General features: G+C 42.7%; 3 protein-coding genes across 5 annotated transcripts in view; 1 reads left to right on the top strand and 2 right to left on the bottom strand.

Annotated features, from left to right (window-relative positions):
* Window positions 1-4645: 4645 nt before the first annotated feature.
* The window catches only part of RB195_024223 (uncharacterized protein), a gene marked incomplete at both ends in the record, with an annotated part of 51256 nt that continues 33784 nt past the window's right edge, over window positions 4646-22117 (top strand). For 2 of the 3 annotated variants that reach the window (XM_064211924.1, XM_013437901.2), the window contains 9 exons: window positions 5405-5474; window positions 14756-14886; window positions 20435-20554; window positions 20613-20702; window positions 20769-20891; window positions 20953-21057; window positions 21117-21300; window positions 21354-21475; window positions 21544-21745. In XM_064211924.1, the coding sequence (XP_064067804.1) occupies window positions 5405-5474; window positions 14756-14886; window positions 20435-20554; window positions 20613-20702; window positions 20769-20891; window positions 20953-21057; window positions 21117-21300; window positions 21354-21475; window positions 21544-21745 (1147 nt within the window). Of the gene's footprint in view, window positions 4804-5364; window positions 5475-14755; window positions 14887-20434; window positions 20555-20612; window positions 20703-20768; window positions 20892-20952; window positions 21058-21116; window positions 21301-21353; window positions 21476-21543; window positions 21746-22117 lie in introns of those variants that run through there. The other variant, XM_064211922.1, reaches the window with a different exon arrangement.
* On the bottom strand, window positions 17737-18021 carry RB195_024224 (uncharacterized protein; the record flags this gene model as incomplete). Its single annotated transcript, XM_064211925.1, has 1 exon — window positions 17737-18021. One exon carries the CDS (start codon window positions 18019-18021, stop codon window positions 17737-17739), a length of 285 nt encoding a protein of 94 aa, XP_064067805.1.
* On the bottom strand, window positions 18400-18825 carry RB195_024225 (uncharacterized protein; the record flags this gene model as incomplete). The annotated part of the gene is made up of 1 exon (XM_064211926.1): window positions 18400-18825. The coding sequence occupies one exon, from the start codon at window positions 18823-18825 to the stop codon at window positions 18400-18402; it is 426 nt and encodes a 141-aa protein (XP_064067806.1).

The raw sequence follows: 22117 nt of genomic DNA on the forward strand, positions 1-22117 counted from the left end.
CATGGCAAAATAGAATATTTATTACAAAGCGCAGACGGCAAGATATGGTCCACTAAAATTCCAATGCCTAGCACCAAAATTTTGCAAGAACAGTCAATAAAATATACCCTCTAAAAATTCGTTCGGTGCCTGACAACCAACAGTCGATTGAACGAAAATCTGAGATCATGGATAATGATAGCCATATCCCAGTTGCATTTCAATCTAGAAATCATCTAGCCAGAACGTCCAAATCTCGCGCTTCAGACGTTATTTGAGAATTCGAAACAGACTTCGACAGGTCAGTGACCCCCTACGTCTGCTCTATCAACAGTATCCTGCTTAATAACGGCAATGTTACCCGTGCTCCGAATAAACCCTGGTGATACGCAACCAAACAACAGTATTACTTGTGAAAAAAGGTATCGCGTTTATATCACCTCCTTGAGGACAAATTGAATTGTGCTTTGATCAGGAATACAATTCAGTCAAAAATATTACGGAATAAATTAAGTATACTCTTCCAGTTTCACCCTTGAACCAGCATATAACGGTAAAATTACGTCTCTACTCAAGAAACGAAGTAATAACGATGGTCGAAAAATGTGAGCGTCTAGAATTCTGCACAGCGTCTTTAACAGTCCTGAGTAAAGCACTCTTAGGAAATCCACCTTGCTGGCCGTTTGTCGCAGTTCTTATTGTATCTATTGTCTTGTACTTTTTTCTCGTAGCAAATGCCGAAACAAAAGCGTAAAAGAACTAATGTACAAGCTGAGTGCGAACTGAGTGCATTAAAGGCACCCCACGAATCTGAGTTGGTGCAGATTTCAGGTGGAGTATTCATATACGGGATGGGAGACTATGGAGAGGGAGGTGATTCCATCCATTTCTTCCTAATTCTCGTAAAAAAAAAACGCCCCTGAAGATGCGGCGTGTGCAGAAGGCTGGCACACTCCAGTCGAATTCCCTGTAGAAAATAGTGCTCCAGAACGACTGAAGCCGTATCTTCCGGGCCGTTTATTACGGCAATTAGGAAGAAATGGATGGAATCAGCCCCTCTCCATAGTCTCCCATCCCGTATACGAATACTCCACCTGAAATCCGTTTCACCTCAGATTCGTGGGGTGATGCCTTTAAAACCATTTCCTCTAATCGCGAACACTTATCGCGAACACAATAGTAGTCTCTTCGTTCTCTTTAGCATTCAAAAGTGCTAAAAAGGTTGTCAAAATGCAAATTTCTATTCGAACTTAGACAAGAAATACTCTTTAACAGAATTGATTCATAAATCTAAATTCAAATCAAACATTTATATATTACAGTGAGTATGATAAGAGTGAAAAATAACGGCGTAGAACTCAGTTGCAGCAAACTTTACACTCTTCTTCACAAGCCTCACGATGCAAGTTTTTTTTTCGCACCAAAAGATGCGCCCAGATGGGATCCTGCACACAAGAAATGTGTTAAAAAAGTGTATCCGAATAAGACTATACAAGAATTAGAAATGGCCTCAAATTATCCAGGATACCTTGCATGTGAAGAAACATGCGCCGGCATTGTCCGGTTTGTACCTGTGGGAATCTGGAGGCTCCTAGACCATGCAAGTGCCCACTAGGTTCTATTAATAACCTCCGTAAAGAGATCACAAACGTACTTCCCATTAGAACCCCATTCATAGAAATAAGGTTAGAAGAAGGAAATATCAACGCCTATACTCACCAACATGAAACCATTATTGTTCTTGAGTCAAGCCTGATGTTCAACAGCTCACATTACACCATAGAACAATGTTGAGATATAACAGTTGAAGAAATAAAACGCTGCTACAACTGCCTTGGAGCACAGGTTAACGTCTCGTGCATAACTCGCGTTAATGCCTGGGCAACCGTCCAGAGCGAATCTCAAGCGTTTTCCATCGAATGTGGGCTATCGAACAAAACTAATTTAGTATATCTGGAATTTAGCAACGCTCTGATACAGCAAAACTGTCATACTTCTTGCAATGGGCATTAGATCACATTTGACCTACATGGAACACTTGTATACTATCTCAGAAGTAAGCGAAGTCTGGTTTATTCCTCAGAAGATAACGAAGAAAGAGCAAACGATTACTTTAGAAAATTTGATCTACCTGATTTTCAACCGCTCTAAAAAGTTCTTAAAGAACACTGAAATTTGGCCCTTGGAACGCTAGGTACCTTGGCAATAACGATAGGGATTGCCTATGTGCTGAGTCCCACCATCGCTATACTATTGATTAAAATTGACATTAACGCGCTAAAAGCTGTTGTTTCCTTAATAATCGTTCTTACTGAAACTGCTTTGCGCCTGCCCAGATAGGTGCTACATCGCACTTCAAAGACACATGTCATGATACGAAAGACTGCATCAAAAAACTACGGCAAAAGACTACGGCATCGTTGCACTTTACGGCATACCGCGTCACCAACATCCAACATCCGCGGTCTTCCAAACATGTTCTTCTCGTCTCCCCCCACACCCAACTGCAGCTCTCTCTCCACTCGTCAACTCGAAGTAAATAGTAAGTAGTATGACATAAATAGTAAATAAAGGATAAAGGATAACGTTCCTGGCGTTAATCAATCCGCTTGGGATGCGCCCCCACGTTCACTTCAATTCAGAATCGTTTGAGGTTTATGAACGTGTATCTGGTCTATACCATGACTTGCAGTGGCTAGCCGATGTGTCAATTCAGTGCTTTTATCCTCCCAGACAAGTCTGGTACCAATTTATCGACTCCGGAGGGATGAAAGGCTTGGTGAGCACTAGGGCGGACTCGAATCTCCGATCGATCGTGCAGGAAACGGAACCTCTAACCGCTACACCACACCCGCCCCAATAGTAAATAGTAAACAAATAATTGGATTCGACATTCTCGGGAAAAGGAAGAAAAATTGGAAAACTCCATGCAAATACAACAACTTTTCTTACGTGATGTATAGGTGATTTTTTTTTGTGTCGCTGGAGTGTTCCGATCTCGGAACATAATAATTTGTTATGTTTATGTCATCATATTCTCCTTATCGGACCATACGGCAAGGAGGCGGCCCGCTTGTACGGCATGTTGCTTTTGTATTAGCCGGAGAAGGCTGGCCGTTTTCTCTGTGTTCATTGCTTCATTTGATGAACATTACCAGTGAACCACCATTTCTTTTCTTGGGTATAATATTCCATCTATCGTGAGCCATCCTGATTCAGCGCACACACCCACCTAACAACACTTTACCCGAAAAAGGACCTAGAACCCCTGTAATTTAATGATTAAGGATTAAGTGCACGGCATTGAACAATCCCTACGGGGATGCGCCTACGCGTTCCACTTCAACTCAGAGTTCGCTTGAGGTTTGTGAACCCGCGTGCTGCCTCACAATGGCTTCCAGGGGATAGCCGATGTGTCAAGTCAGTGTTTTTATCCTTCCAGACAAGTCTTGTACCAATTTATCGACCCCGGAGGGATGAAAGGCTTGGTGAGCACTAGGGCGGACTCGAACCTCCGATCGACTATAACCACAGTGGAATCTCTTGTCGACTGCGCTACACCGCCCTGTAGTTAGCTGAAGTAATCTACTGCAAATAGATCCTTTATAAAAAGTGTTCCAGTTCTAGTCCTCAACTAACTTTTAAATGCGAAGATCTCACCCGCTTCTTTTCTTCTATTACTGCTTATTATGATATTGTCCTTTTTTGTACGGTAAGAGTTCGTAAAGTATTCTCTACCTACATACAGAATTAATTTTCTAACTTCCTCCGACCCTACTCTTCTGGAACAACGGAAGAAATGAGAAGTCGTTATCTCCAGTTTGAATTTCGCGGCGCATTAGAGTTGGTCCGAGGGAAGGAGCCTCCCGCAGCCGGTTGTAACATTAGGTTTGAGAGTTCTTAGAAAATGTTAAATTAACACTGTTGCCGAGCAAGGACGAAAAGTAATTTCCTGGTCTTAATGCCGCTTTTGTCTGCTTCAAACAATTCAGGGGCTTATTTCCCCAGAAAGTACGCAGTGGGATGAAAACGGCCCGAAGCTCAGAAGCTCGGTGCAGTTTGCACTCGAGTTGACGCGGGTGAGCTGGCAAATAGGGAGAGCTCCGTTGCCATCAAACTAGGGAGACAAGTAAGGTTCTCATCTTGGTCGGAGCCGTTAATCACGTCGAAGAATTTCGAGCGCAACTGCTTACGCAACTGCACTAGGCTTCAGGCCGTTTCGACCTTGCTATGTAGTTCGGGGTAGCTGTTTTGGCACGAAAACGACGAGGATTATCCATGTTAAGCTGCTTTACTGGGATGTTGTTTCCTCATTTCTCTTTCATAATGCCCCTTTCTGTGAAGTACCACGTGCGGGTTCTATGATAGTTACTCATATTTGGTACGTTATATTTCTGCATGGACCCCACTACAGGACTTTTTATGGCTACACACAAGACACGAAAATTCCACGCTTTTTCGAGCTCGATTGAATTGAGCGTCGCAAACAAACCCGGTTTCGATACACCGATGTTGTGTTTACTGACAGTCATCGACATCCTCTCTTCCGCTCCCATAATATTTTCCTACTCCACCTATCTCACGTGTTCCTCTACGGACGCCACAGGACGGGTCGCATTACTTCTTTGCCTTGGTGGACTCCACGATTGTACTCGGTCATTCGGCTATGCGTCTGCTCTTGCTAGTGATCGGCTATCTAGAAAAGAAAGAGTGGGTACGCCATTGCGAGAGTCAAGAAACAACGCTTACTGAGATGGCATGGACATCTGGACAGCCATTGGCTAGATCTACGGAGGCAACAATGCAACTCACCAACAGAATCAAGTACTAGCCGGTAATCCCAGACGTAATCGTGTGTAGCAGCGTTTTCTCACTGCGCACTCATCGATTACTTAGCGGAGCACCGTGTGCAAAAACGAGTTTCTTCCTGGCGTTTTTAATGTCTGGTTGAGGTGATGAGTTTTCCAAGTAGCGCTCTGCTCTGCTGTTCAATCGCAGTTTGTTTCATTCTGGAATCTTTCGGTTGATTTCGATGCGCTTGCAGTAGGCGTTCCTTCGTGTTTACTACGTTTTCATTAACGGAGAAGAGTTCCATGAATTCCCGACATTTCGCAATCCATTAAAACAAAATCAAACAACAATTAACTCTAACATGTTCAAGCAGTTACCAATGAATAAGTGAGATATTTTGCTTTTTTTCCTTCCTGCCAAGAAGCTCATCCTCTCATCTGGATCAAATCTGAATCTAATATTTTGTGTTTGATTCATCGTGCTAGTTGTTTTTGTCATTACGTCTAACATATTGATCTATTGACCGCTATCTCGCCAAATTTGGGCTTATCTATAGCTCATATTTGCATATGGACGGTTTTTTCTTCTATGCAGCATTCAATTTTGCCTTTCAGGAGTTATTCGCATACGACGAATGTCTGCGGATGCTGTTGTATCGGCTTTCAAAATAATACTCGATGGTGGATGTGAGCCGGTATTCAAAGGTGCGCTTCGTAATGCTTCGCATGTCTTTTATTGAAAAGCAAAAATCACTGTCGTTGGTGGTGAAACATTTTGTTGTTATCCTAGATTAGTGCATCTGAGAACACTCGGTTTCTTTTAGAACACATATGTTTCCGTTTAAAGACATATTATATTGACATCACATTAGTCACTTGCATTTGGTATTGGGTTGAGGAGAAAGTCTTGAGTATTTTTTTCATTTCAAACACTCATGATTTTATTGTAATGAGGTCTCAATCATTTATTCCTCATCTAGCCACCCTTGCCAATAAAATAGCGCGTCTCAGCGTATGTTTAGAAGAAAAAATTGGAAAGCTCCCCTCCTCTTGGGAAGTTTTACCTCATCCACCGTATAGTCCCAACATTAGCCCAACTTACTATCGTCTTTTTTTGTCCATGTCTAACTTGTTAGCGGAAAAGGAGTACCATTCTTCAAACGACGTCCTTCTTCTTTGACTCCAAAAACTCTGAATTCTGTGAGCGTGAGATTTCTTCTCTTATTGATGGAAGGGAAAGTGTTATTGAGTCATTTGAGTTATTCCATGGTGAATATATTGAAGTGATCTTTTCCTTAGAATTTGCTGGAACCCAGACTAGAATGATTCCATACGATTAAAAGATAGAAAGATAAAGTGTCTGGCGTCAAGCAATCCGCTTGGGATCGCCTCCACGTTCACTTCAATTCAGAATCGTGTATACAGCCTATACAATGACTGGCGGGGGCTATACGAAAATCAGAGGGAGAATAATCAGGCAGTGAAGGGTGTCTGGAAATAAACCAGAATGTAGCGAATTAAACAGTATACAACGCGTCCAAAATGGTTTCGTTCCCTGCTGAGAAATTGCAGCCCAAAGTTCGGCATAACAAATTGAGTGTTTTTCACTTTTGAGCCTATAACTTTGTTGTGAGAGAAGGAGAGAGTCAAGAAACTCACAGTATACCGAGATAAAGGAGAACTTTTTTTACCAAACTTTATCAAATTTGTCTCTTTACCTTGCTCTCTGAGGTGAAATAAGTGGATCTGAATGTAGAGGCCGAAAACGTCGAAATTTACGTGATTTTTGCTTTCTCTGCTTATTCGAAACGAACGGATAAGTGCTGTGTACCATCAAAATCTTCCGTTTACGCTGTATCAGAAAATATATAACATGTTGGGGAATTTTTTTCTCAGTAGAGATGAAAGAGTGTGGAGCACACTCATTCGTAGGTTCATCTGCAAAGACAGTCAGACGATGAGAGTGAGAGTGGCGGGGTGAAGCGCTCTAAAGATAACGTGCTCCTCGCCTCTTCCTGATAAAGTTGCGCATTTTTACAGCTTAAATGAGTTGGCATTGTATAGAATGAAGAATTTTGGAGCGAGTATTTACCTTTCACTCCATTGAAAGGTATTCATTTAAGCAGGTTATTAGGAAAATCCTGGTTTTCTCAGGTGTAAAAAGAGCGATTTTTTTAAATTTTTGAATTTTTTGAATTCATTTTCACAACCCAATCAAGTATCCTTCGTATAGTGTTAAGAAAGTAATTGCAGTTAGTTACTCTTCACTGTATCGTTAGGTTTATAAGAATTGAGTTATTTCAGAGGTGATAGAAACTGTGAAGTTCTGCAACTTAAAACACGTAGCGTGGTTTTCCAGCAAATACTTGTAGCAAACCCCATCCCATATGCTGTTAATCCGCGTACTTGGAACTGGATTTTGTAATATCTGAAATAGTAACGTATGTGTAAGAGCTCCTTGTGATGACTTATCACACCGTTTTTTTGTAGGAAGTCCACTAGGAACTTAAATAACATATATGTTTAATTTATAAGTTATATGTATGTATAATGTATATAAGTGCTCATTTGTATAGTCGCTTGTCCTCCTAGCTGCTCCTTCTTCCTTCCTGAGTTGCTTTAATTTGGTCAATACAAGCAAACAGTTTTTTTCTTGAAGCACTGACATCCAAACATAAAATTTTTCTATTGCGTTGAATGATTCCGGTAGAAATATTGATATGCTACCTCCGGTCAATGACTCTCTTCACTTTCGACTCTCTAAGATTGGCTAGACACCGTTCACCTGGGGAAGGTCCGGCTCCGCCCTATCGCAACGGGAACGGTCAAGAGGTACCCGTATGATGTGCCGCCGCGTATTCAAGAGGCTAATTTGCGCCAATAATTGCGCCGCGCGGTTCGTCACAGCGTCATAATCGCTGCTGCATCGTAGCTCTTCTTGCGTTACATCTTGCTAGTGCCCCGCTCAAAGCGCGCTCTGCTCCCTCTCGCCATTTCGTTGCAGCTTTTACAATGTATTTTTGTCGCCTCATCTGCGCTTTTCGAATCGAACAGGAACAGGACAGTGTCTGGTTATAGAAGTTGTTTGAAACTTAAGACAGAGTTGTTTATGAAGATTATATAAGTGAAATGCGTTTAGAAATGTGAGGAAGGTCAAGCGTGGTGGTGGAACATCCCCTCATCGAGCGCCTTTTTCTTCTCCTCCAACGTTCCTGTGACAGTCCTCGGTTGCTGCCAATTCAATATATTGGAAATTTCATGTTTCGAAAAACAAAAATAGAAGACTAGCCGAGGAACAAATGGCAAATGAGAAAATCGGTAGCTGACAGAAGCGAAGAATCACCAAATAACAGAAGAAGGAAATTTGCAAAATGTTTTTGGTATTATTATTTGAATTGAAATATTTTCATTTTTATTCCATTCTATTTTTATTCTAAAATCTATTAAATATCTTCAAATACTGATTAAAGCATATAATACGACAAAAAGAAAGAGAAGAGTCAGGTGCATACGTCGAATTAGAGAAGAACGACAGAAAAAAAAACGATATAATCAACATTTTGTTCCTAACGTATGACAATGGGACAACGCAGCATCGACACCCCACCGACTCATTTTTTTGCAGAAGAGTTAGAAACTTGAATCCATTTCTTAAAGAATTTAATGTTGCATTCTTTTCAGCAGTTTAAAAGTAGATTTAATATTATTTGATTACCAAAAATCGCAGATAACTTCCTGATAAGAGGACCGAAAGAAATTTTTTAAGTAGTTTTTCAGAGAGGAAGGTTCGGTCTTTAAAATGGCCTTGTCACTGTTTCTTCCCACTTCCTAGCTTTTGTGGAGTCTAGATGGGACAAAACTTGAAGTTTTTAGACTTTTACTGGATTCTTTCCTTCTAAATTTTGAGAGTACCAGACCGTCCGGAACGCAGAAATTTTGCACATATGGGCTTCGAATACATAGGTGATTTTTCAAAACGTCGTTTCGTTCTTATTGTATGGGAAAACGTGCCAAAATCTTTCACCGAAAGGTGTGTGATCTTGAATAAAATTCGATAACTCGGAGTAACTTGTTACGAAGCATATCATCTTATAGTATTTTGTAGCCACGGATTTCCTACTATAAGACGCTATTTCAAGCGATTTCCAGGCCTTAGCTGTTTTTTTTTCAAGTTTTGATTGGACAAAAACGGAGAAAAAGTTTTTCCCATCTATCTCGCATCTAAACTCCATAAAGACTAGGAGGTGGGAAGAAACAGCGATGTAACTGTTTTGTACCGCAAATCTTCTCCTCTTAAAAAAGTACTTGAAATATTTTTGTTGGTCCACTTATCACGAAGTCTGTGCGATCTTCCATACCTAACAATGTGCACACAGTACGAGCTTTTTTGGTCATTAAATTCCATGAAATCCACTTTTGAACTGGTGAAGGCTACTTTTAATTGAATTCCTCATCTTTTAAGAGAAGATCCAAGTTTCCATTTCTTTTGCGAAAATTTGCCTCAGATTTGCCTGTGAGTGGTACGTAACAAAGGGGATGGAGAAGGGTTATAAGGAAGTAGGAAATAATTACTGGCTGACTGAGGTGAGCACTCACGATTAAAAATGCCGGGCCGTGCAGAAACAGCAACGTAACGTATGTATACGTGTATGAAGGAATAAGGGACTCATGACAGAACTCCTTTGATGAATCGAAACAGGTAAGCAGTTGAATTTTTACATGATAACAGGTTCTTGTACTTTTCCCATGGAGTTTTTGTCTTACTTTACTCTGACTTAATTCGCGGGCTGATTTCTTCGCCTGACGCGATTACCAGCATCTTCGCTGAGGTGTATCGTCCTTGAACATAGCTTTACCCAACCTCCTCTATCTTCTGCGAGAGTTTGCACAAAATCAATCCATTCGTCGCAATTTCATATTCTGCGAAACATTTCGTCTCCCCTGGACTGTCTATTGACGCCGAGTGTCTATCAGGTCCTCTCTACCATCTAGTCCAGAACTTCCGTTTTTGGCCAGGTGCCCTCTTCCAGCTCAAACCCGACAAGCTCCTGAGAACCCGTTGAACAAGGCGATTTGCTGAACTCCTTAATGTATGACCAAAGAAGCGAAGACGATTTCCTGTAGCCGCTTTCGATGGCGGTGCAAGATGTTGATATCTAGCATGTGTCATCCGCCGGTATACCACATCAATTTCCGCATAAAGTTCTTAATTGTGGCGTATCCTAGGCCAAAAGTAGCCAAACAACCGTCTAAGCAGCATCTTTCCCGTGGAATCAAGCCTTTCCATCAGGTATATGGTGCTGCCCAAGTCTCCGATCTGTACGTCATGATGGGACCAATTGCGGATAGGTAGATTCGCAGCTTGACTTCGTTTGTGATGGGGGTCGACCACAGACGTTTCGTTAAGGAGTTGAATGCAGAAATGGCCTTAGCTCATCTTTGCTGAATATCTTTCTCGTAGCTGCCGTTGTTCTTCTGCGCGCAGCTCAGATAACAGAATTCATCGACGAGTTCTATCGGTTGTCCGTCCACCCTGATTTCCTTTCTCGGAGGTCTCGAAGTGATCCACATCTGCTTGCATTTATCAGGGCGTAGACGTGGTCCATAGGCTGCAGCCAGCTTCGATACAAATTGACAACAATTTTGAAGTTTCGTACTGCTTTTCGTGAATATAACATTATCGTCAGCGTGCTCGAGATTGGTCAAGGGGCGTCCTGATGGTGCTAGGATGATATCGACTGGACACTGATCTACCGTTCTTCGCATTATGTCGACGATGGCGAAATCGAACAGGAATGGTCCTGCCACTGCCTCTTGTCTTACTCCAGTCACCACCTCAAACGGTGTTGTACATGCGGCTGGACGTTCGAAATGCAGCAGTTGTTCGTTGATTCATGTCATCAAGCAAGCGAACGAACTTTCCTATTACTCCATCGGCGCGGAGCGCGTTGAGAAGGCCTCGATGAGGAGAGTCGAAAGCGGCTTCAAAGTCCAGAAACGCCAATTGCATTGGCTTCGAATACCGCTGCCAGATTTTGATCGCTCTCCTGACGATGAACACCTGGTCAATCGCAGATCGGCCAGTACGAAAGCCAGCTTGCTCGTCGCGCGTTCTTCCTTCGCGATATTTAATAAGTAAAAAAATCGTAGAAAGTTGTGAAAAAATAAAGTTGCCAATGCTGCGGGCGACGCATAAAGAATTGTACGTGGATTTTGCCTCCGCAGATGCAAAGGCGAACTTCTTACGCGACAATAAAACCATGAACATTTCCCTTGCAGCATTCTGGATGCACTTTGTGAAGGAGTCTGCATCGCAGAACTTCTTTCTGGTCTGCACTCCAACATGAGTGGACACACGCTTTCTTCTGCAGTGGAAATTCCTTCTGCACTTTTCGTCTTTAGGACCTGCCACGCCGATTTTCGTTTAAGGGGGAAATTCTCGGTTTCTTTTGTGGAACCGTATCGTGAAGCTGAGAAGAACTGGACGGTGATCATAGTCGAATGCGACGTCCAGAACAGCTCTAGATTTTCGGATATCTCACTGGGGAATGTTCCTCGTCAGAACGTAGTCGAGCTTAAGTTTAAGAGTCCTGATCTTCCGCTTGCTATGGTCTTCAGGATTTAAAGGATTTGACCACTGCCACGTGAGCTGATGGCGTCGATGTTTCTTCTTAAACATGAAAGCGATAAGAAGCCCGTCTGTTCACATAAGTCGACTAACGGTCACCGTTATCCGACGGGCGCCCCGCTAGATAAAACCATTTACCAAGCACATCGGATTGTGGTTCAAGTCCCATCTTCGGATTTGCGTGTTTCTCGACAATGACCATCTGATGGCTTGGTATTTCAGACATAATCGCATTTAGTTCATCATAGAATGCGTCCTTACTGTTGTCCTCAGCGCTTTCCGTAGGTGCGTGGGCACTTACCATACGTTACGTTATGATACTTACGATTACGTTGAACTCTGCTTGCACTTATCAGGGCGTAGACGTAGTCCATAGGATGTAGCCAACTTCGACACAAGGTTGATAACATATTGAAGTTTCGTAGTGCTTTCCGTGAATAAAACAATATCATCAGCGTACCCGAGATCGGTCAAAGGGTATCCTGATGGTGCTAGAATGATATGGGCAGGACACTGGTCTCTTGTTCTTTGCATAATGTCGTCGATGGCGAAATTGAACAGGAAGGGTCCTGCCACTGCCCCTTGTCCTACTCCAGTTACCACCTCAAACGTTGTTGTACATCCGGCTGGTGTTCGAACTGCAGCAGTAGTTCGTTGATTCATGTCATCAAGCGAGCAAACAAACTTTCGTGGTACTCCATTGGCGCGGAGCGCGTTAAAAAGACGGCCTCAATGAGGAGAGTTGAAAGCGACTTCAAAGTCCACAGAGGCTAACTGCATTGGCTTCGAGTACCGCTGTCAGATTTCAATCACTTTCCTAACGATGAACATCTTGTGAGTCGTAGATCGGCCAGGACAAAAGCCAGCTTGCCCATCGCGCGTTGTTTCTCCGCGGTGTTTGATGAGTTGGTCCAGGATTATCTGCTCCAAAACCTTGTACATAACACGCAACAAGGAGATTTCTCGATAACACCTAGGTTCCGTGACGGATCACTTTTCATCCTTTGGATACAGACCAGACATTCGATCGGTGATTCCTTTTTAACCGTTTATGTCGGTCTATGAACGTGCTCGAGTTCAAGAGCTGACGGCGCTTGCCAGTTCAGCAAGGTCTTGAAGTGATCCCTCCAAATTGGAAGGTTTGCTTCACCGACAGCCTTTCCAATGGTAGTTTTTAGGACCGGAGAACATCCTTTCATCCTGTCCCTATACTACTTTAATAAAGCATAGGCTTGCCGCAGGTTCTTGTCTTCCCACGCCATTTCAAACTCCTTCGCTCTCGACGTCCACTCGTTATTGCGGTCTTGTTGCAGTTGACGACGCAACTCCGTTCTAAGACACTTTTTGTGGTTGAAATCGCCAGTGCTGCGGGCGACGCATAGAGAATTGTGCGTGGATATTGTTTCCGCAGATGAAAAGGCAAACTTCTTCCGCGGCATTTGAATGGAGAACGTTTCCTTTGCAGCGTCCTGGATGCATTTCGTAAAGGAATCCGCACCGCAAAGCTTCTTCCTGGTCCGTACTCCAACATGAATAGACACACGTTGACGGAAATTCGTTCTGCATTCTTCGTATTTCAGACCTGCCACGTCGATTTTCGGTTAAAGGCACCGCCCCACGAATCTGGGGTGGTGTATGCTGTATGTTTCAGGTATGCGTATACGAAGTTGTAGATTATGGAGAGAAAGAAGGGAGATTCTATCCATTTCTTCCTAATTGCCGTAAAAAAACGGCCCGGAAGATACGGCTTCAAGCGCTCCGACGCGGCATTTTCTAAAACGAGTTCGATTGGAGCGCGCCAACCTTGTGCAAGCGGCGCATCTTTTGGGTCGTTTTTTTGCTGGCTTGATATTTTAGACATCAACGCTTTGAGTTCATCATAGAAGGCGTCCTTACAGTTGTCCTCAGCGGTTTCCGTAGGTGAGCACTTACGACCCAGAGTTTACGTCCTCTGCAATCCCGCAGTCGTACAAAGGCGCATCTAGCCAACGTTGCGTCAAATTTCTCCACCAGGTTCTTGTAATCATTCCTCACAGCTATCGCGCAGCCACCTACTTTGTTCCCATCAGCATCGCCGCAGTACATGGTGTAATTTTCGATGCTGATGACGGGGCGATCTTTCATGCGTGTTTCCTGCCGTGCAGCAAAGGGCACACAGAGATATCGCAGAAGTCTGGATAGAGCGGCTTGTTGGAGTTCACTCGATAGTGTTCGGCAGTTCAGCGTGACGAAAAAAAAAGAAAAGAAACGAATGGTTGTTGTCAAAGATTCCATGCTCAGTTGACCTTTCAGGTTATGGGCTTTGGCGATGTGCTGGACGACAGCAGCTTTTTGCAATGTATGGGAATATTTCGCCATATAACAGTGCGGGTTATATAGCTCGTACGTTCCCATTGCGTACACTCGAACGCCTGATTGCGTCTAGTTAAAGCAGGGCCACCACGTGCATGTAGCAACCGGACGCGTATGCGCTGTTTGCGTCTCATCGATTCTGAAGCAGGTCGTTCTTGATGGTTATTTCCTGACCCAGATAAATGTATCTGGTGTATTTGGATATGTTTGTTCTGTTGAGCGTGAATGAAGCATTCGAGACCCATCCGTTACGCATGAACATCGTCTTTTGCAGATTCAGCTGAAAACCGATGCATCCACATGTTTCGTTGAATTCGGCCAGCATTCGTTTCGCTTGCTAGATGTTGTCAGAACGATGCTATCGGCAAAGCGTAAATTGTGTAGCTGCCGACCATCAACGTTCACTCCCATGTCGCTCCATTCCAACTTTCGCATTGTCTTTATCGGATATACTCGAAAACGTTGCAGGCAATAAAAAGGCAGACTGAAATTTCATGTAACCTCCTTGAGGCTCATATAACTGCCGGAAAAGGAGTACGAGCTGAAAAGCGAAGAAAATGGTCCAGATAACTACGACACTTTGTGGAAGTTTTGTATAAGATAAAAAATTATGAGAGCATAAAAGTTGAGAAGTTCCACCCTCGTGCCCGGCATCATTGGAAAGCAAATTCAAAATTAACCTAGTACTTTACCTTAACCTCACGTTCCAATTTCTCTATAGGAACGGGATTTTGTGCAAGCTTAATACAGTTGATTACACATTACAAGAGATTACTTCAGTGAGCATCCGCTACCAGTTCCCTATAAGTGCTCAACATGAATTTTGTCGTCCTTCGCATTCGTACGCGTCAACGATGTCTATGAAGTCTTCTTCGAATTTCGAACTTATGATTTCGATGTGTATTGATTGTAGGAGATTATTGTTCTTTAAATCATCCTTCCAAAGGAAAAAAAGTTTCTCAAAGGATTGCATTATCGCAGATTCCAAGAAATATGCATGTTTTAGGAGGTGAAGTGCTCACGGGGAGAATTTGTATAGAACTGCGTTCTTCCATTGTCATCAATGCTGTGAAACTCCAGTTGAAAGGACGTGCGAGCTGGCTGAACGATCCTATCAAAAAAGACAACATAGAACAGGTAACTGACACAGTTAGCCCCTCAGAAACTATTTTTTCCATCTTGTTGCAACAATTTGTATTATCAAAGTCTGAGTAATCAGCTCTATCTTGTTATACTAATACTTTCTGAACTGTTGGTGTTTGGCCAGGTGTCAGCAAAAGTTGAATTATCGACCATAGATCTTGCGCGCGAACCGCACTCGAGTGTATTCTACCGGTTGTCTTCCGTTCTTCCTGAAATAAAGTTTGTTTTCATATGAACTTGCGATGATTGGATGATGTGATGTTACTCACACTGAGGAATAAATTGCCCTTTCCTATTGGTGCTTCTGTTCCTATCGTCTAGTGTTATTGACATTGCGTACCCAGCAACAAAGTACATGCAAAAAATACGTAGTGCTGCGATAAGCGACCCCCAGATAAAAGTTGCGGGTCCATGTATTCAGAATTTTTCCCTTAATCCCCTTAATATCTGAGCCACGTTCTGTAGGAACTCTAGGGGCTGGGTTATGAGTCTGATCGGTACTTGCTCGCGATGGCTCTGCTTATACACAATGTAATCAGGCATTTCAGCATACGCTCTGGACATATGCGAACTATATAACTTGCACAGTTATATGGGTGAGGTTATCAAAATTTGCAAAAAGTTGCTGGTGTCCAACACAGCCAAAGCTCACAACCTGAAAAGTCGTCTGCCTGGAGGGAGCATGGAATCTATGGAAACAACTATCCGTTTCGTCACGCTGAACTGCCCGACATTGTCGACCTGAGGTACTCTGATCTCTCGGTGTCAATAGACAGTTCACACGAGACGCCAAGTCTCGCAGGATATGGAATAGTGCCAAATAGATGGGTGTGCGAGATCTTACTGTAGATTGAGAAGGCTTCTTGTTCTCTTCGTTTTTACTTCTTACCTGAGTGCCAGCTTCGGTAATGTCGTTTAGTTTGATTCACACCTTGATTATCTATGGTCTCCTGTTCGTGTTTTTTTTTGCACTCAGACACATCTAAGGTGCGTGGACATATCCTTACACCTTTGGTGATTTAAGTTATGTGCAGGGATTTTCGACGAGCACAGGACATTCTTTAGTGACACAGCTTACAACTACTTAGAATCCAAGAAAGTCACATGTTTCAATATAGAATTTTAAAACGAACTTAATGGTGCAAATCATGTGAATTTGCTGCAGAAGAAGCTTTATCTCTATTTGAAGGACTACGTAATAAGGTTGACCATCGGGTGGGTTGTTAGATACCCGCAGCCGAATAAATGCCTGCAGAAGAGGCTGTCGGTAGGCTAGAGCAGGCATATCTTAGTCCACCTGTGATCACTAAGTCACGCCCATCCATCACCACGTCACTAAGGTCATGTGCTGTGTTTGTATTGCAATTAAGTGATAGAGATGACTTCTGGGAAGGTTCAAAGAACGAAAAGGTACCAAAGTAGCAAGTGGAAAAAGACGTAGAAAATGAAAATGCTAAAAATGAAGAAAGAGCGTAGAAGATTTTTACAAGAAAAACGTTTCAAAATAAAAGTTAAAAGGTGTAGAAACGAGAACCTGATTTTCATAAGTTGTAGATTTGTGATTGAAAAGACTATATAGAAGATATAGAAGTATATTTGTATTCATACAGACTATTAAATCCACGTAAGATACAGCAGTAGTTTGTAAAAGTTTCGATTTGTTTTACATAAATAAAACACTATTATTACATTAAATTATTTTCTATTTCTGGGATTTCGTGTGCAATCGTTTGATGTATCTCTATACGTAAGCGATCGATACTCCGTACAGAAGCAATACCAGAGATAACGTGCTCCTGCGAGGCATGTTTCGCACCTCATTAGACGATGAGGGCCGAAGATGGACGACGTGATGGGCGGGCCATAGGGCGAACGCAGCGCAATGCTCTGTTGACGCTATTAACTGCTGCGCAGCGCAATTAGTGATAGCCGTTGCCAGTCGTTTTACCTAAGGATAGGTTGTCACGACGGCTGCGGGTACCTAACGATACGCACCCTCGGGTCGGGGGTCTGCCTGCGGTGCGTTTGATATGAGGTGGTATTCAGTCACTCACAGCTCCGGTCCAACGGTTGACGTTGAAACGCATCACGCGTACTCCCCACCTTCATTTTTCTTAGCGTCTGCGACGACTTCTCTGATCTTGAATTGTTGACGCAGGACTGAACTTCGAATCCCCTCTTTGATTTGCGTAAAGCATAATACGAGGCGGGTGTGGCGCAGCCGGTTAAAGGTCCGTTGTAGCCACGCGATCGATGGTTCGAATCTGCCTCAGTGCTCACCAAGCCTTTCATCCTTTCGGGATCGATAAATTGGTAGCAGACTTGTCTGGGAGGATAAAAACACTGACTTGACATGTATAACTCACGAAGTATCGTTATCTGTGGAGTGGGACTTTTTTTTTTGTTGTCCAAAGCCTCCACGAACGTTTAAGTGTTATAGAATGGTGTTCATATGGTCAATCATGCTGAACACTTTTCGAAACCCTGCTTGCTCGCATGGCTGCCCTTCATCTAATGCACCTTCTATCCTGTTTAGGATTACTCTGGTAAAGGCATTGTAGATGACAGACAGTAAGCAGATTGGGCGAAGGTTGGCAATGTCCTGTGGGTCTCCCTTCTTATACAAGAGCACGGTCTTGCTGGTTTTCCATTTCTTAGGAACCTTGCATTCCGACATATAACAAGTGAAGAACCTCGCCAGTGTGTTGATAAGGACTGGCGATAAGTTTTTCAGATGTTAAGATTTGATTCTGTCGAGACTGGGTGAAATACGATTCCTCACCGACCTGATGTCATTTTGAATTTCGGAAAGGAGGATCTCTGAGATAACATCTCCATCTTTCCTCAGATGGTGAGGAGGAAGGTGGACGTTGCTGCCGAAGAAATCTGAGTACAAGTAATGAGTGACTTTCTCCATTCCCCTTCTTTATGCTTTGTTACATTTGGGTTCCTGAGAGTATTCACTTTTGTTTTACGACTGGCGAAGTTACGGCAGGCGTAGCGAATGCTCTTGCTCGCCTCTGCTGCTTCTGCCAATAATGCTGCTGTTCTCTCTTTGAGGTCTTTTTTCTTGCGTCTCTGCAACGTCTTGCGAGCTGATTTCATTACATGCAGGTCGTGCAGTTCCATGCTGACCTAGTAGCTCTAGAGTTTTCGGAGACAGGCGTCCTTTGTCGCTTTCGAAACCCTTTGCTTTTCTTGTGTGACGTGAAGATGTTTTACAAGCCAATCACATTCGTCGCCGATGTTGTCCATTGCGGTATCTTTCAAAAAGCCGACTAGCGAAGAGAAAAGGTGGCACCTAATTATAGATCTGCGACCACGCTATCTGAACTTTGCGCCCTTTCCTCCTTTCTATCTGAAAATCTTTCTTGAAATACGCGATGGTGCGATGCCACATAGAAATTTGCTACAACAGCGATATCTGTCAAAGAAAATCTTTAACTGACGATGATATGATCAGTTTCATTATGGTACCCTCCACCTGATGACTCCCATATCCAGCGTCTAGAATTGCGAGTTCCCACGAATGCCTCTACTTGCCATGATAAACTCGGAAAGCCTCTCTACCTGCTCATTCCATTGAAGGCCGTCGTTTGCGATGTGAAGTTTTTCAAGCGTTTTTCTGAGGCCAATTTTGGCGTTGAAATTGCCAAGACTGGCTTTGTAGAAGGTATAATCATCTCTGTAGAACTTCTCTGGATTCATATAGAATGTTTCCATTTCTTCGTAGTTTAATTTTGAAGCGTAAGCGACGAAGATAGTTAAAGCTGACCACATATTCTTATCTGCGAACGTCCGATTCGAGTCATAATTTGTTAGAAGAGTCGATATTTTTTGCCATACTCGTGTTGACGAGGACACCGACTCCACCAAATTACCAAGCTTCTCAAATGTCACATGTTGCTGAGAACAGTTCTTCTCCAGTGTCATATACAGCATTTAGTGGGTGTCGTCGTCTCGTCTCGCTCAGTGCGATGACGTGTTCATGACCTGCCTCATCAGATCTTCAGAGGCCACTTCCGATGCGTGCGTACTTGCGGTGTAAGTTGAGATAGTCATCTCATTCCTTTTTCGTGTCGGCAGCCTAGAAGAACCCCGCAACCCCGTCACTCTTGGCGTTGCCATTCCAGCCCTTCTGTTTTCTGGACGCTTTTTGCTATTACCGTCTCGTGCATATAATTTTGTAACAAAAGAAGTAGTTTGCAGGCCTCAAACCCCACGGATTTTTAAGGAGAACGTGACATCCTTTCAAATGAATAAATGAAGCTTATTTGTTGGAGGCGACTCTCTAATTATGGAGATCCATGGATTTTTCTATAGTAGGGTTAAAACGGTATGATGGTACTGCGTAAGCGGTTGCACTCGAAGCGACGCGGTTGAGGGAGCATTGGGATCGAATTGAGAGCACTGTGAACCGCACCGACCAGTGAGGTGCTAGCAAGCATAAGGTCAGAAACAATTACTTTGAAGGGCCAATTAGGCCACGTACCATTTTTGTGTTATGTGAGTGTCGGAGCCAAGATTGTTGCAAACGATTGTGTCTAACTGTGTTTCTTTAAGATCTCAATTTGGCCCTCCTAAATTTTTACTGCTCTTGCGAGGTTTTTTTTTTAAGTTAAAAAAAAAACACAAAGATTGAAGTGTTAACAAACGTGTGCCTACACTGTGTATGTTACTGAATGCGCTGACTAATATCGACGCTTCGAAAGAGGAATTTTGCTCATCTTACTTTTTGAATTCATCTAATATCACTATTTCTTTCCGTATGTAACGGATCGGTGTGACCATAGGTGCCATAGGGAGGACTCTGACCCTCCTCCGGTGAAAGGGCTCTAGTTCATGAGGTGCAACTCAAAAGATGAGGATCTCTCTGCCAACCGTTCAGAAGTGAAGCGGGTCGGAGCACCGGCGTCAACTATCGCATGCATGCTGACTTTGTGTGATCCGAACACAAGTTCTAAAATCAAGGAAGAGCACAAATCAGGTTTTAAGTTTTACGAAATTGATATTTCGTATGTTGTCTTTTTTCATTACCTTGCTCAAAGTGTTGGAGTGGGATAGTTTCATAGTATTCTGATTGTCATTTATTGAAAACTCTTGATTTCTTGCCGATTTTCTGATCTTGTTTTTACTTTGAAGTGCAGATATGCCTTTGGGATATGAATAGGGCCGGCTTCACATATGAATCATATTTCGTTGCCCACTAGTACTTTCAAAGACAAACTTTAATATGATGCACATGTTTGGGAACATCTCTATGAGAGCTCTCTAGAGTACTCTTTCCATACAAGCATCTCTTGAAAAATTTGAAGAAAACAGCTGCGAAGGAGGGCTACATTTGTGGAAATATATTAGAATTTGCATAGTGCGCTCGGAGTCTTGTAAAAAGAATGAAGAGGGAAAAGTGTAATCAAGCTTCCTCAACAAATTTAAATAACATTGTGCAGGAACCAGTCAAGTAGCTAGCAATGATTTCGGTTGTTTTGTTGCATGGTATTGCATAGTCCTTTCTTATTACTTTTATTTTGGGAACGCTCAGGTCTACTTCGATCAGGACTTCACACTTCTTGAGCGGCCACCTGGGAAGACGGAGGCAGGCCATTTCACCTGGATTGGTGGATTTCCTTACAGTCTTCCTTTCGAATGTCCTCTTCCGAAGGTCACATTTGCAATGACATCAGTTATGTACGTGTAATAAGTGGAAAGGAAATTTTTAGGGATGTCCGACATCTTATGAAGGGCCCTACGCGTTCATTCGATATTTTATCAAAGCCACTTTGGTGCATGAAGAGGTTGATGGTAAGACGGTGGGAATTTTATATCACATGGCACGTATGCATGGATCCACAGATTTATGTTCACATCTTCTCCAGAAAGAATATTACGTGAAAAAAGCTTTTTCCATTGTATCTCCATCAAATGAGCATATTGTGGAAGGAGAATCTTTTACTGTTAAAGACACTGTGGGTTATGGAAAATGTTGCTGTAAGGGAAAGGTATAAGAATTAAGCCATCATTCATCTATTAGTTTTTATGAGTCATCTTCATCGGTTTCAGTTGATGGCTGAGTTGTCGCTGCCCAAGACTGGCTACTTACCTGGCGAGATGGTGACTGGAAGCCTAAAAATAAGCAACAAGTACCCAAAAGATATGTTGCAGCATGTGAGCTGCTTGCAGGCCATTTCCAGCGTTAGAATGAAAATTAATAAAGATTTGGTTAGGTGGAAGTGCGACTCGTGGACAGAGTTCTTTGTACTGGAGGCGGTGAGAAGGAGTCTACCTCTCCATATCGAACTCTTTACTTCAGAAAACTTGAAATAACCGAATCCGTGAGAGGATATGGAAAGTTTGAGAATGACGACTTTTATATGTTAACGATCCCTTCAGTTTGTCCCACAACAAAAGGTAATATAGCGGTTCCCCAGTTTTTGAGCTATAAATACCATGAATAAGTTCAGGAGATTATTTCATGAATAAGGAACTTTATATCCTATCTCCTGATGTTGTAGCAGATAGTCCGTCTGCTGCAACTGCAGTGCAACGAAAGCAACCGTTCATTAGGGTAGAGTATGCTCTTCAGGTAAAAATAAAATTAAACAAGTTGACTTGTCATCTGTTACAGTTTATTATCTGACCTATTTGTTGCAGCTTTCACTAGGAAACATTGTTCTTCTTGAAGCACCCATAACAGTTGGAGAGTTATCTACGTATGACTCAAAAAACGTTTTGAAGCCATTTGTTGCCGGACCACAACCAATTGAGGAAGTAGACGAGACGCAAAAAGTTGCTATTGGAGGACCGTTTATGTACACTCCTGTGTACTCAATGAAGTTGCATCCATCGAACGAGGGTAAGATTGCGTCAAATGTTAATAATGACATTGTACTACACATATTTTTCAGCTTACTTTTCCCAGTTTAATAGAGCGAAGGATAGTGAATTGACGTGATTTAAGAGTATCACAAAACTGTTTCAGGTAATAGTTAAACAAAGTAATCATGGAACTTATTATTATTATTATTATTATTATTATTGCGATTTTGATGCAGTTTCACTCTTGCTTTAGTTTGAGATCTTTCTGCCAAAGTCATTGTGAATCTCAATTCGAGAGCAATATCGAATTTACCGTTTTTCGGCCGTTGACTGCGACGCAAGTGGCTTCAGTCAAGCTGGGGGCGCTCAGGAGGATCCCAAACACATTAGGCGCAGCGATGTCCGTGTC

Source organism: Necator americanus, chromosome X (genome assembly GCF_031761385.1).
Source record: "Necator americanus strain Aroian chromosome X, whole genome shotgun sequence".
NCBI lineage: Eukaryota > Metazoa > Nematoda > Chromadorea > Rhabditida > Ancylostomatidae > Necator > Necator americanus.